The sequence below is a fragment of the Fukomys damarensis genome, unplaced genomic scaffold (assembly GCF_012274545.1).
Source record: "Fukomys damarensis isolate Sample0158 unplaced genomic scaffold, DMR_v1.0_HiC HiC_scaffold_28, whole genome shotgun sequence".
NCBI classification, from domain to species: Eukaryota; Metazoa; Chordata; class Mammalia; order Rodentia; family Bathyergidae; genus Fukomys; species Fukomys damarensis.
Window position 1 is genome coordinate 26,911,934 of NW_022900940.1, and position 19,576 is coordinate 26,931,509.

Sequence of the window (19,576 nt, forward strand, 5' to 3'; positions counted from 1 at the left end):
CCGTGGAAACGTTTGAGATAAAAGGCACAGTTTTTAAAAATATTTAGGAAGTTGTATGTACCTCAGATAACGAGATGGTAGTTAATTTTCAAAACCTTAATGGTTTTGTTTCTCTTATACAAGAAACTCATAAAAAAGTGTAAACTAAATGATAGATAATAAGAAATAAGGCAATAGATTGTTTGCAAAAGGGAAAGGAACCAAGAGATGGAGAGAGAGGAGAAGAATGGGGATGAAGAAAGAATTCAGATGGGTTAGGCACTTGTACCGATTGCCATGAGGAATAGAATCATTATGCACTCCCAACATGAACTAATAAAAAAGCTAAACAAAAAACTTCCAGTCCCAAAACAGGCAGCTTACCGTGATTATAAACATTTGCCAGGGTTTAGAGAACCAAGATACAAACTGGCATCGAATGGGAGCTAGAATGTTGGCTATTTTCTGTAAAGATGTGATCCTCAGTGAGTTTCTTCTGTTCAGTGACACCATATGCTCTGCATGTGGAGAACTGCAAACTAAATATGTAGATGTCTAAGTTCCCACATCAGAACAAAGATATGACTATCACACTCCTAGAGAGTTTTTTTTTTCTTTTCTTGACTGATGCAATTGACCTTCAGGAAAATACGCTCTTAGTACTAAGGTTATAAAGATTATTGGTACCAAGGATCGAACTCAGGACCTGCTTGTGAGGCAGGTGGCAAAACCACTGGGCTAAATCCCCAGCCCTATAAAGATTATTTTGGATGAAGCAATCTAGAATGAATTATATAATTTATGAAAGCTTTTCTAAGATAAATGTACTTTCAAATAAAAGTTCATTTGTTTAATGTTTTAAATAACTGTTTTTGCAAAGTCTTGATGGTCCTGTTCTTTTGGGGGAAAACTGCAATCAATTCAGTTGGGCATCTTTCTACATCAGCACGTACGAAGATATATTATAGTGTTGTCCTCCAGGGGGCGTTAAATCTTCAGCAAAGCTCCATCTTCCCTGGAAAGTGCTGGAATCTAATAAGCAAAAGCAAACAGTCCGACTTTCTTCTCTCTGGGGTGCAGGAGTTCTAGGACTGCTGTACTGAATTCACATATGGAAGTTATCTCAGGCTTTTGGACAGGATTTGACACTTTTTAGATGAGTTAAAGAGGGTGTGAAAAACTATTAGGCCTTGGAGTGTGTGTCATGGGCCTAGCATAGCCACCTTACTGTGAGTAACTTGCCACAGCTCCTGTGATTTTTTGGAGGCTCAAAGATAAATGCATGTTGGTTGGAGATTATATACCTCAAAAGAGGAGAGAATAAAGTCTTTGTAAACAGGAAGGGATGGAGGAGTTGAAGCGGGGGCAGGGGAATGGAGAAAAAAATAAGAACCAAGAAACATCATGTGAAGGTACAAGTTCCCAAAGATGAATGTCTGTATTATATACCTAAGATGTATCAATAAACTTAGTGGGGAAAAAAGAGGAGAGGATCTTTCCTATACAACTTTCTTTTCTTCTATAGCAGCTATTTTTTGCTGCTAGTTTTGAATGAACCATTACATGGGAGTCTGCCAATCCATCGGGCTGAGGAATCGGCAACTCTCTGTATAAAGTATAAGACAGCATGGCAGTACAGTACAGTGGCTGAGAATTCCATAGACTCTACAGTCGACTGACCAAGGTTTAGTATCTGCTGTACCTCTTGTAAGTACTTAGATACGGAATCAACTACTTAATTCCTATGTTACTGCTTCCTCATCCCCAAAATATTATCCCATAAGGTAGTTATAAACATTAAGGCAATCTGAAGTGAGTTCTTGGTCTCTGCCAAATGTTTCATAAATGATATCTGATAATAAATTACTATTATTCGTTAAATTGAAATCTACATCCCCACTATTTGGTTCCAGATGTATCTCTCATGTCCTCTCTACACAAACTCCTTTATTCCAGTTATCACTCTGTACCTTTATCCTTTGCTCCTTCTGCATCTAAATTTTGGCTACATCTTCACCTCATGAGATCTAACCTAAGTGGCAAGGATCATCTGTCATAGCGTCTCAAAGCTGAAGGAAAAACCCCACAACGTGATTTCCTACTCCAAGATAAAAATGTGGTCTCACCTACTTCTGACCTATGGACACAATATCTTGATTGTGTGACAGATGTACAGGAATACAGATTTTTCAAAACTCACAGAACTATACATTTAATGTGGGTGCATTTTGTAACATGTAAATTATACCTCCATCAACCAACTCAACAGGACAATAATGAGAAAACCTCAGTCTTTGGAGACAGATCTGGTTCAAATTCAAGTTCTACCTGGAAAGTCTTTGAATCACTTTCATTTGTAGTATCTCTTATGTAAATGAGGTAATAGTCACTGTCTCCTCTGTACTTAAGGTTGAGAGACAGTAATAGTTTCAAAATGCCTAAAAGTGCTTTCACACAGTTGTGTGAAAAGTTGTGTGACTATTAAGATTCTCCCTTCTAGTATCGCTAATTATGTATTTGTTACATATTCCTGTCCACCAGAAAGAACCTTGAGGACTGAAAATGTGTCAGTTTTCTTTCTCAACATGTCTAGCACAGAGTAAAATCTAAATAATCATGTAGTCTTTATAGCTAGAAAGACCGGCTTTTAAAAAGCAAAGGCCAAAATGCATTCCAACTTTTCAACATCAGCAGGTTGCCACACTTGTATAATCACCTGGGTTTGCTTAGGTTCAATATTTTGAAGTCTGAAAGATCCTTAACATGGTCAATAATTCATCGATGGCTCCCCAGTGTGCAATAAGGCTTAATCTCTCATGATGGCTCCTTCGGTTCACAGGGCTGTCTGTTTTTCTTTAAAGTGAATGGAATGACTGTACTGTTTTCTTGACCAATAAGTCACTCTGTTTTCCATGGTTCAAAGTTAAGCTTTTATTTGGTTTTAAATTAAAAAAATAAATTTCATTATTAAATAGTGAGATGGTTCTAACTAATGTTTTGATAGTAGCTTACTCAGGAATATACCACCAGGGGTACAGTTGAAGGAGTAGATCATCTAAACTAAAATTATGTTATGTTAAAGTTTAACAGTGGCATAATTCAAAAGAAACTGAAATACAAAGTTTTAAATGTTTACAATGGGTGGGAGAAGTAAACCACTTATTCTACTGCAGTTGCAAACTACTTTCTTTCAGTGCCAGTCAATTTGAACATTATACCACAGTGCTAATGTCATCGGGTTCATCTGCTTTCTTTTGCCTACTTGGCAAGGATTTCAAGTACTCAAGGTGTCTCCGGGCATCCTCCTGATTTTGCCTCACATAATACACTACATATGAGATCACCATGGTGAACCAGCCAAACATGGTAACCAGCATGGCATAATCAGTAGTTTTTTTAGGGAGGTTACAAAGGTCAGCATCATTGGCAGCATTGAGAAATGGTCTCCCTGCGTGTTCGTCCAACACAGAAGTCTTACAGATCACATTGTGGGCCGTCTCGTGATTGGATGCCATGCTCCTCAGAACTTGCTGTAGAGTACAGTCACAGTGCCAGGGGTTGTTGGCAATTCGGGCCCGAGCCTTCAGGTTATTGAAGGCATTTTTGTGCACACTTTGAATCCGGTTGTCGGACAAGTCTAGAGTCTGCAAAGTCTCAGCTACTCCCTTGAAGGCATGCTCATCAATAAACTCAATACCATTTTTGGACAGGTTGAGAACTCTCAGTTGATGGAGGTCCTTGAAAATCTCATTGGGGATAGATGTGATCTGATTGGAGTCCAGATACAATAAGACCGTTTCAGGAGGAAGATCTCTAGGTATTTCCTTGAGATTTGCATTGCTACAGGTGACGTTTAAACCCCCAGAGGAAGAACAAAGACAACCCTTGGGACACATACTGGCTGAATGAAAGCACAATATCATAAGAACAAAACTTTGTAGGAGGAGACACATGGAGAGGGAACGGGTTAACCACAGGTCTACCAGATTCATGCTGGAATGTCAGCATAATCACAAGTCCATTCCTCATTTATTCCAACAAGTGTGGCAATGGTTCCAGCTCTGTCCACACCTTGATTTCCTTTGTGTGTGACTCAAAAGGCTGCAGCTAACACATGCATCTCTTCATTATTGCTGTCCTTGCCTGGGAACCTACAGGAAAAGGAAGCAGATGTAATTAGTTCTTCTGCAGTGCAAAGTCCATTGCAATTAAAAGAGCTCTCACACATCGGGCATTCTATGTGGGCAGATAAGTTAGTTATGCAGGTAATTTCCATTAATGCCACTGGGAATCATCTGTGTAATGGGAATCCCCTGCTCAAATCCCAGGTGCTACGAGAAAGAGAACTGTCAATAAATGACAACATTCCCAAATTCTGTCAATTTGTTTACAGCTGTGCAGAACTATAGCAAATAGCTCCAATTTCTCTCATCTCTACAATTCCTCCTCTGGAACCTTCTTAAACTTTACAGAAATAAAGTTTAATTAAGTCTTTCTACAGTAACCAGATACATTAATGCAATTTAGCACTGAACCTGGGCAGCAATGAGAAATAATACCGATATATCATGGTTAATGACCATAGACAGGAATATCTGTCATGGCTTTTGAGCAGATGCCTGATTGGGAATATTGTCTCTGAAGAAACATCTTTCTGGATTTAAGAATTAAGTGAATGCATTCTAACCATCACAACAGAATGTTGCTAAGGGAAGACAAACAATGAAGTCCAGAAGAACTGCTTCCTTATCACCTCCTGAGACTACATTATACCTCCTGAGATGCTTACAACTTGATTTCCAAAGGATCCCCTATGTTCTCTAAACAATGCATTCCCTCCTCAGAAGATCTTCAAATATGACACATACTTAAGAGACTTTTCTATATAAGGAGAGAATGAAGAAATATAACCTCTGAGACTTTCCCAATAATACATAGATGAAAAAGACACAGAAATTACAAAATTAGATGATAAAAGCATGACTATAAAACTCCTTAAACAGCAGAGAGCAGAGATGATAATATAATTAACTACGCTGTGATATAGAGAAGATGGGCACATTTTGGGACCATTTCACAGAGGAGATGAGTGGATAGAGTTTGTATGATTTGTCCAAGGTCAAACAGCTTGTAGATGTAGAGACAGGAGTCCAGCCAAAGTGTTCTGACTCATTAATCTCGCATCTCTTCCCACTACCCCCACAGTTCTCTTACAATCCCATCTGCTCTGTGAGTATAGTTAGGATCCAGCAAGCATCATTGCTTTCAGTGATTTCTGATGCCGTTTTGTTGCAGCCTAATATCTGTGCTGCGGCTCTTGCTCCAAGAGGAGACCTCATGGAGCTCAGGTATGGGGACCCTCTGTCTGGTGAAGGGAATCCCTACTGGATTTCAGTTTTCCTTTCTGATTGAAGAACATTCTTTTTTTTTTTTCAGCAATGAGCAACAAAAGACTTTCTGCACAAACACCAAATGACTTTCTGCAAGCTTATCTTTTATAAAGATCCCAGATGGGTAAATACAGAGGGAAATGACTCCAAATGTTACCAAACTTGCAAAATAGATGATTAATGTGAACTGAAAACATAATGAACTGGGTTGTTAATCTTGAAAAAAATGAGATTAGCAACAACAGAATGGAGTGGATGTGCTTTTGGGATCCTGTGTCGCTTAAATACCAAAGAATGCTAAAGAGGAACCTCTAGGCTTACTAAACCATCCATCAGAAGTTCATTTCATTTGCAGCAAAGTGTTCCCTTCTTCCATGTTTTCCTCCCAAACTCCATGGCATGGCATTTGGGGACTCTACTAATTATCTAGATGGGAGAGAGGTAAAGTAGACAGATGTGGACTCTCAGAGAAGAAAAAGAACAGAAGGACAAGGCAACACATGCACGGACAAAGACAGAAAAAAGACACGGGGGTAGGATGAATTTGATTAACGATGAGAAGGAGAGTCTGTGTCAACCCACCAACTTCCTTAAATATGTGTAATCAGACTAAAATCTGCTAAGAGGTAGACACTTCATTTTTCTTCTGAGATTATTTTAAAGTCTTTCTGTAAGTATTTTCCAATTCAGACTATATGCTCCATGAGGGCATGGGCTTATTTCTGCCTCATGTAGAAATAACAGGAAACAATCAGAAGTAGAAAGTATATGAAGTGGAATACCAACTTTAATCCCTCTAGCAATATGCTCTTAGGTAAGTTATTCAACCTCTGTAAGCCTCATTTTCCTTATCTTTACACAGAGATTATAGAAGCACCTAATTACAAGGTTCATTGCAGAATTTTATGAAATAACTCACAGGAGGCACTTAGCACAATGCCTAGCAGTTAGTAAGAGCTCAGTATTTCTCAGCTACAGTCACTATGATTACTCCTGATATGTTCCCACTACCTGCCACTGTGCTGCTGCACATACTGGAGGAGTTAAATAAATATCTGTTGTATGAATGAAACAGAGCAATACTGAGAAGTCGAGTTGTGCTTTTTAATCCCCTGTAGTGACAATTTTAATTAATATTTTTAAGATAAACTTTGGCTCTTCAAATAAGGATTAGCTTTACATATCAACACAGTGGATTTGGGAAACACCATAAGGACAAGTTCCAGGGAGATAGAAGGAAGAATAGAACTTTATCTAAGTAGACTTTTCTACTTGGTCATGGTTTCTCAAGTATACTCCTTCTAATGATCGTTGTCACAGACAAGAAATGGTTAGGACAGAGTTCTTAATATCAGATTGCGATCCATCTTGAGATGGAATCCCTTATGTCCCAGATAGGTCACATCATCTGGGGACTCTTCTTAGGAGTGCAAAGAATTTCTTCATGCAAAGATTTTGGACCACAATCTAGTATTTTATTCTCTCCCTGCGTGGTTTAATAAAAGGATAATAAAGGCTTCTATAATTGTCTAAACTGCTGGGCTGCTGGGGCTTGTCCCTCACCCTCAGCCAGGATAAAGTGAAAAGAGATGCAGGACATGGAGATCTTGGGCCTTGGGTGTTGTTATGATATGAATTTTTGAGCCCTATATAAACATACATTGGAATCTGACTTCTAACAGGAGGGTGTTTAGAGGGGAAGTCTTGGGGAGGCATTAGCTTTGGGAGCAGAACTCTGAAGAATGGGATTAATGACGTGATAAAAGAGTTCCCAGAGAACTTCCTTGCCCCTTCTGATATGTGGACACACAGAGAATATATGGACATCTTTGAACCAGAAAATGGGACCTCACTGGATATCAAATATTCTGGAATCTTGATCTTGGACTTCCCAAGTACCAGAACTGTAAAAAATTAATTGCTATTGCTTCAGCAGACTAATGGGCTAAGACACATGTCCAGGGAGAGAGAGAGAATGGTTGAAGGTGGAGTTAAGGTCATATGCACAAGGGACAATAAGAATGGCTTCTACTACACTACCTGATACTGAATAACTAATTTCTAAAGAGATTAACAGCTTGATGATCAGCAGCAGCTGTTGGAAAAGGACCTGAACCTCAAAGGAAAAAAAAAAAAAGGTGGATATTCTTTGGACTATGTGTCATCTAGAAGAGAATGCTAAATAGGAACTTGGAAACCAAAACCTCATTTCTACTCTGTTTTGAACCAAGTTTGAATACAACTATGCTGCTGGGAAAAGAGAGCCTCCTTACTAACTTCAGAAAGTGTTGGTAAAAATAAAGAAAGGCCAACATCACACTGTGAGGGCAAAATTAGCAATAGTGCTCACTATATGACCTTCTAAAAAGGAATCAGACTTCCTAAAAGGACAGATCAAGTTGAACAGCATCTTTCACATCTCCTAGCTCCTTCTCTGTAATTACCGAACCACTCACTGGGCTACCTTGTCCATGTGCACTATATCCTTCAAATGCATCAACCAGGAAGCCATGGTATTTCTAAACGCAGTGCTTACATGTAGTCTGTGCCTCAGAGCAGGATCGTTTTGTTCCCGGACTCATGTTACTCACAGTTTTCTTCCGTACAGACTTCTGAGCTAAAGCAATTAATGCTGAGACTTGGTGGCCACAGTCAAATATTGTTCCCAGGAAGAAGAAAGAAGTGAACTTAGCAGACTGTTCATTCAGTAAGAAGACAGTTCACTCAGTGGCCAACAACTCTGTGTGGTTTTCTATTTCTTTCTTTACATCATTAATAAATACTCAGGGCCACTCGGGGGTTCCAACCCCAAAAATGTTATTAGTCCTTCTGAGATAGCTGAGTGCACCAATTCAAAAAGTACCTTATACACCAATATCTTCCAATTATATTTTATGTAACTTTGCTACTAATCAGGAGGATTTGATTAAAAAGCAAAACAGGGCCAGGGATTTAGCTCAGCAGTTCTGGCACCTGCCTTGCAAGCGTAAGGACCTGAGTTCAACCCTGGTACCAAAACAAAACAAAACAAACAAACAAACAATTTAGCAAAACAAGAAAGACTTCAACCTCACAACACAGAAGGCAAACCCATAGAAAAATTCAACCATTTAATAACCCAACTTCATACCTTCTATATGGTAAAACAAAGCTAGGCCATACATAAAAGCAAAGGACAGATGGCAAAACAAAGTAGTGATATAAAAATATTTATATATTCAAAGAGCACTTGCAAAGAATAAAAAACTGATCCAGTAGAAAAATAGATAGAACATGCAGATATAAAGATGACTATATAATGTATGTGATTATAAAAACAAACCATATGAAAGTATTCTTATCTCATGTCAGTAAATAAATTTAAGTTAAATTATCTATCATCTTGTTTAAAATTAGGAAGCACATTTAGTGTCAATAAATGTATGAAAAACAAAGCATTTTCAAACATTTGTTCCCTCACAGTCTCGTGTGCTCAGAGGTGGGGCTTGTGGAAGGTGGCCGGTTCACAGGAGCCCTGTACTCATCATCCACTAATGACTTCATAGTTGAATGTGCTGTTAGGAGGTGGGACTTGGTTGCAGGAACTGAGGGTGTGACCTCAAAGGTATATTCTTATCCTCGTTCCCTTCTCTCCCTTGGCTTCCTGGCTGCCATGAGGCAAGCAGCTTTCCTCTGTCAGGTCTTTCCGCTGTGCCTTTTCTGCCTTGGAGCCAGCTGACTTCGGACTAAGTCCCCTGAAACCGTGAAACCACGAGCTAAAACAAACCTCTCCTACTTAAGCTCTGTGTGTCACGAAGTTTGTCCCAGTTATGGGAAGGCTGACAAATATACCTATTAATTTTTTTAAATTTAAAGACAAAATTGTGTTGATGTAAAAATATCCAAAGATGATCCCAAAGCGGCTTGAATATAAAGGTGTTTATGGTATAGGCCCATTTTTAAGTGATTTCTAAAAATAAAGGTTAAATATGCAACTATAGATATATATATATTTACATGTGCATAATCATTTCAACAAAGGTACATCAGAAACTATTAATAATGATAAACTCTGAGTGGGCAGTGGAATTGTGGGAGGAAAAACACTTCTATGGGAATTTACATTCTTATAACAGTGAATTTTATTTCATAATAAAGATTTAAACAATAATGTAAAAGGACTCAATATTAGCTGAAAATTAATGCAAATTTAGTGCCTAGAAGATAAGTCTTCAACACATGAGATGGACAGTGACAATTTAGTAACAAAGGCTGATGAGAAGAAAATGAATTTTGAACAGCAGAACATATGTGAAGATGAAGCCTTGATATATAAAAGCACAACCTACAAAAATAGAAAACTGACCCCAAAAGGTGGTAACAAGTACAGGGAGGCAAACCCCAACCGCTGGGGCAATCAGCACAACTAACCCAGAACTTGATCAATAAATGGCAGCTTCTCTAATTTTGTCTCTGCTTTCCGCTTTGGACCAAGCAGAAAAATGTGCACCTCTAATCATGATAGAAGATGTTCTGCCTCCAGTTAGCCCGAGACCACCTCCCTATGCCTGTGACCTTCAGACAAGGCACATCCGAAACCTTCCTTTTTTCGACTAAAGCTTATAGACTTCTTGCCTACCTGTGAGTCTCTAAGTTAAGGTATTATGGCTATTTCCCTTCTATGGAAAAATCTGAATAAATAACCTTCTCCTCGTTTTATTTAGGTGTTTTAGTTAATCAAATTTAAAGTTATAGTATTTGAGGCAATACTTACAGAATAGCATTATTCCCCACCATAGAAAGTATAGACTGATTTCTTTATAGTACTAGATTTTTCTATAAAGTAATCCGTGCATTCCTGGCCAAAACAATCAAGGAAATTGAGTGGAGATCTAAATAATTCAGCCGGATGTATTGAACAGGTGGTTCTCTCTATCACTGTTCTTTTGAATCATGTTTGTAGTACATTCCTCCATTCACATCTGAGTTCTGCCATGAAGTTTAGTTCTACATTTCCATTTACAACCACCTACCACATGTCAGGGCCTCAAACTGAGCATTCTTAAAAATAAAATCATAAAATTTCATCTTTTAGTTCCATCCAGCAACCGCCCCCTATACCTTACACCACCCATTCTTTCCTTCTCATTTCTTGAAAAGGTTTCATTTTCAGTCTCCCTTCTGCATCTCCCTGGATTTATTTTTCCACTGGCATTTTCCCTAGTTCAAACCACCATTTTGTTCTGGAAGTGAACAAAAGCTTGGGCTGGGTCCAGATTTGTGCTGCTTTTTATTCTCCTACTATCAGATCACAGTAACATTCTATCCATAGCATCCCAATAAGTTCAATGAGTAAAAATGGGTAGAAATCTTGTAACGGATGGCACTGCATCCCACAAATATGAAATTTATCAGAAATTATCCCAACTGAAGATATCTATGATGTGAATATCTTTCCTGATTTCAAATCTAATTATGAAGATCTTTCCTGTGCGCCATTTAGGTGGCCATTAATGATGATGGCCGTGACCTGAACTGGTAAGGCTGGCTGGCATATAGCAGGGGAATAGAGTGTCCTTACATTTAAAGCAAGCACCACCTTGGTATAGATCCAGAACTGTTCCGTGAAGGGTGCTTCTGTTTTATTTTGGAGGTTTCTTGAGACAGGGTCTCACCATGGTGTCCTGGCTGGCCTACAACTCCATATGCACCTGAGCCTGGCCTTGAACTCATGGGGATCCTCCCGCTTTAGCCTTCTGTGTGCTGGGATTACAGGTGAGTGCCACCATGCCTGGTGAAGAGAGCTTCTTTATCCCCTTCACTGTTTGTTTAGTTTCTTTCTAGCTCCTGAAATCAGTAGATGCTCACTTCTCTAATACCCTAGCTTTACTTGATTATTTATTACAGTTTACCTTAAGGACATCAGCTCATCTACCCTATTACAAGGATCTGGAGGCCGGGGTCAAAATCTTACCGCTTTTTATATTCTCACATTATTCATGGTAAGAATTCAATAAATATTTATTGAAACAAATTAGGATCCATTCTCATTTCATAATAAAATATCTGTCATTTATCTGGGATTTGTTACATGTCAGAAATTCATTAAGAAGCCATCTAATAGGATGATGAAACTGAGGCTCAGGCACAGTTCCTGATTAAATGAATATATGCGAAGAGTTAAATTGTCACACAATGCTTGGCTGGCACATGTTCTGTGACCCTAACATCATCTTGCCTCTAAGGATAAAAAGGTTCAAAGAGGCACCTATCTCATTACATCCCCAAGTAGAGAGTTATTGCCCAACCCCTGGAGCTGGGGGAACAGAGTCTCCTAGGACAAGAACCTGGAAGAGTTCTTCTAGAGTTACATGTTTTGATGTTGGAGTGAATCTGTACTCCCAGAGTTTGTCACTAAGGGATGAGAAACTATTTCCTATGCATCAGATATGGTCACCAAGGGAAAAGAGGACCACAAAGGAAGAGCATCTTGCATACTCTCTCACTGTCCCTTAAGATTCTTTAGTAGGGCAGAGAGAGCCCAGCAAAAAGAAACTGAAGGGCAGTGTCTTAGTTACTTTTCTTGGTGCTGAGACAAAATAACCCACGTGTAAAATTAAAGGAGGAAGTGTTTATTTTGGCTTGCAGTTTGTAGAGGTTTCAGTCCATAGTTGGCTGGCTCCCAAGACAGGATGGCCTGGCAGAGGGGCATCATAGAGGAGAAATAGCTCTTGGCAGGGAGAAGGCAGTAAAACAGTGAAGCAGCAGCAACAGCAATCAAGCCTGTCTTTATATTTCATCAAAGCTAACTGCCTTTTGGGTGGGGCCGCCCACACCCAAAGAAGGGCACCTTGATCCTAGCATCACACACCCTACATCCTCCCACCTCCAAATAAAATCCGACCTATTGCATGAGGCTTTGAAGGGACTTCTAGACACAAGTCATAACATTTTGCCCTGGCTCTGTAAAGATTCATGTACATCCTTTTATGCGAAAGGAATTTAGTCCATCTGTAAGTGTAGACAAAGTATTAACAGTTTCACCACTGCTGAAAAGTCCAAGTCTAAAGTATCTTCTGAGATTTACGGTAAACTTTTAGCTTTGAGTCCCTACACAAATGAAAAGAAAGTCAAACACTTCCAACATACAATGGTACGAGATAGACATTTCCATTCAAAAGGTACAAAGAGGCGAATAGAAGGGAATGAGAATAAAACAAGACCAAAACCCAGCAGGGCAAACATTAAATCTGTAGTTCCATGTTCAGCACCCAGGGAAATCTGTGGCAAGATGTGAACCCCAAAGGGCTTGCTTGGGTAGCTCCACCACTCTAGCACCACTGCAAGTCATTGCAGGTTCATAAATTCTCTCTTGGGCCAGCTCTGCTCCCTCCTTGCAGCTTTCCTCAGATGACCCATGCACCTGGCTTCTCCAACCTTCTGGGGTCTCCACTGTACCTTTACCTTCACACTCACAGATTCACACGCTGCCCTCTCTGAGGCACCCTGGCTGACCTCCCAGGCCTTCTTCTGAAATCTGGATGGAAGCCTTCATGACACAACTCTTACATTATGCATGCACCTAAAACCAGTACTGTGTGGATGGCATCAAGGTTTGTGGGCAGCTGGATTAGTAACCATATCTCCTCATCCCTTGGATTTAGGGGTTGAGTGCCTGGATTGCTAAGTGCTATGGCTCAAACCACAAGGAACAAGTTCCTTAGGCCACCACCACTCTGGAACATAGGGTTTTAGTGTTCTCCTCTCAAAGAAAAGTGTTTCATCTTTGCAATTTTGAGGTTGCTAAGGGTGGAATCCTACTGGTTCTTGTGATGTACTCAAGCCATTTTTTCTATTGTCCTATTCCCTCTCAGCACCCAGGTTCTCACATGCTCTATCTTTGCAGTCCAAAAATGTTCAAAATGTTATGAATCATTCTTCTGGGTTCTTTGCTCTTGATTTTCAATATAGATCTGGCTAAAATCCCCAACAGTAGCCATGCCATGGCCTCAACATGAGACTGCTTTGAAATTTTTTCCACGAGACAAATTAGTCTGCCACACTTAATTTAATCTCAGGCAAAGCCTCTGGACAGGAGCAAAATGCAGACAAAACTTCTGCCAAAGCACAGCACATATGGTCTGGAGTCCAGCAATTAATGCAGTCCTTCTTACCAATAGAAACTTCCTGATCCTTACCAGCAGTATTTCTATCAGCATTCTGGTCTTCTGAACTCTAAGCAGAGTCTCCCATCAGGGACAGCTGAAAGCATTTCAGGGCTTCTTCTTTAGCCAGCATCTCCAAACCTTTCCAAACTTTTTCCACGTGGAAGACTGAAATGCTTCTGAACCATATGGTTGGTCAGGTACAGTCATAGCAATGACCCCAATTCTTTGGTACCAAAATTTGTCTTACTTTTCTCATTGCTGCGACAAAACATCTGACATCCAAAATTAAAGGAGGAAAAGTTTATTTCAGCTTACAGTTTGCAGGAGTTGGCTGGCTCTGAGGCAGGGTGGCATGGCAGAGGGCCATCGCAGAGGAGAAACAGTTCATAGCAGGTAGAAGGCAGCAAAACAGCAAAGCAGCAGCAACAAAGCCTGCATTTATATTTCATTCGTGCTACCTGGCCTTTGGGAAGTGACACCAGCACTCAGGGAGGGGACACTATTTATCCAAGCATCACAAACCCTAGATCCAGCCTCCTCCAAAAATGACTACATGCAGCTTTGAGGGGGGCATTGAGCTAAACAAGAGGCAGGTGCTTAGATTCAGAGAAGTGATATCTGGGATGTGTCTACTACCAAAGTCAGGGAGCCATGTAGAGGGGATCATCATGTGAAAGAGTCTCAGGAGCAAAAGGTCAGGCCCAGAGACCATGAATTCTCTCATCTCATTCTCCCTTCCAGAGCAGCTGACACCAAATTATGCTGACCTGGGGGTTGGAAGGAACGAAAGGGTAGAGAAGTGAAATCAAGCTACCTACCAGTACCCATTTCTCTTTTAACATAAACCAAAAGGAAGAGGAGACTAGGTGGATGTTACATAAAACTCAATGTTTCAGTCACTCTTTTAGATGAGACAAGTTATCATATTTAATTTTTGCTTTGGTTTAAATTAACTGAGTTTATGGAAGAACAATCTATTACCTTAAACTAAGAACAAAATTATGGGCTGGAACGAAGTTTTCAGGAACTAGAGGAAGACAATCAATGGAATAGAAACTAAAGAAACAGAGAAGGGGATAAAAGTAGTATTTTATTCTGGTCACAGATACATCATGACAGGCAATCTTAACAACCATAGAAGAGGACAAATGCAAATTAAGGCTTCAGGAGGTTATGTGACTTGTTTGTGATTTTAGATCTCAAGAGACGTGAGATCTAAAATCTGTTGGACAATGGAACCCTCCACCAGCTTTCCACTGCCATTATGATAAAATCCAAACTCCCTACCAAGGCTGAGCAGATCCGACATTGGCTGACCCCAGCTTTTTTCTCTGCTATGGCTTATGTCTAGATGTCCCCACAAAACTTCAAGCAATCATGGATGAGGCTTCTTCAGAAGTGGCTGGATCTAGAGTGTGTGACACTGGGATTGATTCATGGTGCAATGCTAGGCTCAAGGGCACTAGGGTTAAGGGTGTGAGCGCTACCCACGCTAAGTACCCTGGACAAAATATAAGGGATAGAAAGAGCTGTAGTGGTCCTTGTTGCTTTGCTACCTTCTGCTCACCATGAACTGTTTGTCCTCTGTGGTGCCTCTCTGCCATGCCACCCTGCATTGGAGCCAGGCGATTATGGACTGAAACCTCTACAGACTGTGAGCCAAATAAGCCTTTCCTTCTTTAACTTTGGGTGTCCGATATTTTGTCTCAGCAATAAGAAAAGCAATTAACATACTCTCTGATTTTATTTTGTATCTCATTCACTGAGGAGTTCTCTCACTGCCTGTGGCAGTCAGAATTCTAAGATGCTTGTCATGATAAAAATTGTGCACCGGTGTGCAGACCTTCTGTATAATACCTTCTTGAGTGTTAGTAGAACCTATAAATATGATGAGATAGTCATTATTGATTAGTTATTTTCATAGCAACTATGGTGGATAGTCATTCCATAATTACATTACATAAGACTGTCTTAACTGACTGGAGAGGAGTCTCTTCCTGGCCTTGAAGAGGCAAGCCATCATCTTGTGTCATATGGCTAGGACCTGAAGGCAGCCCGTAGGAAGTGAAAGCAACTCTGTGAATATTCAGCAAGAAATCCCAAGTAGTCCTATCAGTGGGCGGGGGGCAAAAAAACAAGTCCTGCCAACCATTGAAATTGGGACAGAACCTCAAGCTCAGATCAGAATACTGGCCAGAGGGCCAGGGGCTTTGCTCAGTGGTTCCACTGCCTGCCTTGCAAGTGCAAGGACTGGAGTTCGATCCCCAGTAGCGCCCCCCTCAAAAGAGCACTGGCCAGTGATAACAATTTAGGTTTGATCTTAAGGAGAAGACTCAGGTAAAATCTGATAGAATCTTGACCCACAGAATATGTGAGAAAATAAATGCATGCTGCTTTAAGCCCATAACTTTGTGGTAATTTGTCATGCAACAATAACTAAGTTCTTTTGTTCTTTAAACATGCTAAGCTCATTCTTACTTGAATAGCTAATTTCTTATCATGATTCACATGTTGGCTCAAAATCACATAGTTTACCAAGCCCCACTGCCAAACAGATCTAAAGTTCAACCCACACCTACTCCAGGTAATTTCCTGAAGATTATTTTCTTCTATTGTTATGACACCACTCACCATTATCACCACTATCTGTTAACTTTTTAAATAGTTTTTTAAAAACATCTTAAACTGGTTCATGAAAAAGTTAAAAAGGTAAGTCATATTATAAGAAATCACTTATTTTCAGACAAACAAAAATATCCAAACGAGTTACTACCATATCAGTAGGTATAGGTAATATTGACCACTGTGTTTCAGGTGGAATGAAATGGTCCCAGAATCAAAGTAGGGTGATCCTTTTTCTGAATATTTTCTACTAAATGCCTCAGATCTTCTATTCAAACTTACCCTTCCTGAAGTACTTGTAAGTCATCTTTTCATTCAGTAAATAGGACAGAGCAAAGATCCCAGATACTGCCCAAAAAAGTTTCCATTCAATATATATTGGTTTACACATCTCTTTTACCAGTCACTCTTGAACATGTAGAATCTGCGAACAAGTGCCAACTTTCAAATGTCAAACCAGCTCTTTGTTGATCTCTGCTTACAAAGTTTGGGAAAGTCAAAACCACCCCCTCTTCTTCTGTTAGAATTTCTTAAAGCCCAGTCTGAAACAAAAACTTTGATGGCATGAAATCTATTTGTTCCAGAACTCTGTCAGTTTAGGTACCAAGTTTCCTTTTTTGAAACCAGTTTCACACAATAAATTTTTAAGTCAACCCTTGATGTACCGGAAAAAACCTGACTCTTTTGAACACACTGCCCGCTTCCTAAATGATATCGTTCTCCAGGGTGGATTTAAAAGTTTTTCATATCCGTGAATTCACTGAGAAAGCCAATTTTTTAAAAACCCACTTTGCAAAACAGCCTTCATCCCTCTGTGGGCTTAGAGCACAAGATAAAGATGCCATTACGTCTTGTCTAACGTGTATAATGATTATCAATATGCTGCAAATTTATGGGGAGATTAAATGGGAATCTGTCGATCTTGGTTTTCTTTCTGCTTCTCTATTATTATTTCTCAGCAAGTGCCTATGGAATTTACAACATAAAGCTCTGCAAACTTTTAAAACATAATTTACATAAATATACCTCCCAAAGACTCATCAGTGACTAGGATAGCTTCAAAGCTGCCTTCAGAAAGCCCTGACCTATGCTGAATTCAGTTGTGATTCTGTGTAGGATGAACAACTGTTAACACTTTCTTCCCTTGAAAAACACGTATCCTCCTTTAAGGCTGCATTATCCTTCTTCCAGTAGATGCTGTGATAATAGTCACTTATGGTGGGAAAAGCACAGGGTCCAGATCCAAAACCAACATCTAGAAGTTGGATTCAAATCTGTTTCCCAAGGAATAAATTCCAGGAGTGTATCAAATCACTCACATTTTCAAGATTGACTTGCCTTACAATTTACTTACCCAATACATCGATAATAAATCATAACATCAATAATATACACCTCAAAAGTCTCATGCTTTTAAGGAAATGCATTTCAGAAACTTTCAATGGCCAAAAATAAAGCTTTAACATAGTTTTTAGTATTTAGTTGTTTTCCTAAAATATATATTTTTTAATTTTTTTGGAGTGAGCCTCACATTTTCTTTTTCAAGCATATTCCAGGTGGGAAATGATTCTTGTAATATCTGTATAGCATTTATGACAAAGCATATATATACTGAATTATGTCCCAATTCTGACAGTCCTTTTTCTGATTTGTTTTTTCTAAAGAGTAATTTAATTTTCATTTATCATTAATCTTCCTTATCATTCTAAGGAGGATCTGAATGGTCTATAGTCAGAGATTTAAATGGGTCAAATCATGGAATGGTACAGGGAATATGGTATACAGTGAGTAAAAGGAACAAGGAGATCATTCTGATGCTACTTAAAGATTCTGATGGCGCCTAACATTTCATGTGCATCTGCTGTATGCAGGATAGTAGAACGAATGCTTTAAAGAGAGAAACACGTTTGCCCACAGTGTGTCTCATATCTAGACTCTCTCCATTTTGACTAAGATAATAAGGTTTGGGAGATTTAAATTGAGGATAGTAGAAGAAATTTTGGATTTTTGAGTTGGTTCTGTAATGGGGTGAGATTTTGAGGGGTCACAGGGATATGATGAACATATTTTACAAGGATGATGTAGGCGAGTCACTGGGAGCCAAGTGGTAGATTTGGGTAGGCTTAAAAATGGCTTCTAAATTATCTAGGTTCTGATCTCTGGAACCTATGAATGTTACTTTATGGAAAAAGACTTGGAAAATATGATTAAGTTAAGGATCTTGAGGTGATTATTGTGGATTATCCAGATGAGATCTCCATGTACTCTTAAGTGTTCTCATAAGGAGAGAAAGGGAAGACACAGAGCAGGAGGAGGCAGCACAACTGCTCAAGTAGAGATTGAAGTGATGTGGCCCCCAAGTCAACAAATGCTCATAGTAACAGCTTTTAGAGGCTGGAAATAGGAAGGAGTCCCCTTTACAGTCTGTGGAGGAAATGCAGCCTTCCAAAAAATAAATATTTGGCCTTTGAAACGCATTTCAGACTTCTGCCTCTGGAAATCTAAGATAGTAGATATGTATTATTTTAGCTACAAAGTTTGTGGTAATTTGTTACAGCAGCCACAGAAAGCTAATTTAGAGGTAAGGAGAGAAGAAAATTGAAGTCATTTCTATTGGGCTCCTTTTTCTACATGGGTTAAGAGCCTTTGCTACGCCAAGTGTCTGGCTTAGTTTTGAGTTTCCTGGCAGCCAAAGAGAAAAAAAATGTCAAATTAAAAATTATCACAATTAAATAAAGTGAAAGATTATCAGCTATTAGCAGAATTAAATTTTTTTCAAATCTCAGAATTTCTGAAGTATCCCCAGAGAGAATTCTATTCAACAAAATGAATGATGCCTTTAAAATTTCACTAGTGATGTGTATCTTTGCTTTGGCCTTAGGTATGAGGTGAAATCATTGATGTGTGAAAGGCTTTCTAAGATACAAAAAACTAAATTATCATTTAAAGATAGTGCATATTGGAGATGCAGGCCAAAGTGAGGATGGGACAGAAAATATGGTAGGATTGGGTAGATAATATGTCCCATATATGAAGGCATCTATAGAGTGATGGTAGCAACTGTGCTGGAACAACTATTTCAAAGTGGGAACTTTCTATGCAAAGAGGGACACATGATCACCTCAGCAATAGCATCCTTACTCTCTGGGGGAGAGAATGGTGACCGCTAAGACTAAAAGAAATCTCTGTATAAGCTTCACAGTCCTCCTTCCTAGACACCAACAGAGACTATTAACTTAACATTTCACAAATACTGTTATAAACAGATGGAATTTTTTTAGAAATTAAGAAGACTATTCAAGCTGGGCATGGTGGCACACACCTGTAATCCCAGCACTCGGGAGGCTGAGGCAGGAGGATCGCTGTGAGTTCGAGACTAGCCTGGGCTACATAGTGAGTTCCAGGCCAGTATCAACTACATAGTGAGACCCTGTCTCA

The 19,576-nt window shown here is 39.4% G+C and overlaps 1 protein-coding gene across 6 annotated transcripts in view; it reads right to left on the reverse strand.

The window, feature by feature from the left end:
• Positions 1–2,888: 2,888 nt before the first annotated feature.
• Positions 2,889–19,576, reverse strand: part of Lrrc3b (leucine rich repeat containing 3B) — an 88,872-nt gene continuing 72,184 nt past the window's right edge. For all 6 annotated transcript variants that reach the window (XM_010640171.2, XM_010640172.2, XM_010640174.2 and 3 more), the window contains one exon: positions 2,889–4,130. In XM_010640171.2, the coding sequence (XP_010638473.1) occupies positions 3,192–3,971 (780 nt within the window). In that variant the 5' untranslated portion in view covers positions 3,972–4,130 and the 3' untranslated portion in view covers positions 2,889–3,191. The remainder of the gene's footprint in view (positions 4,131–19,576) is intronic.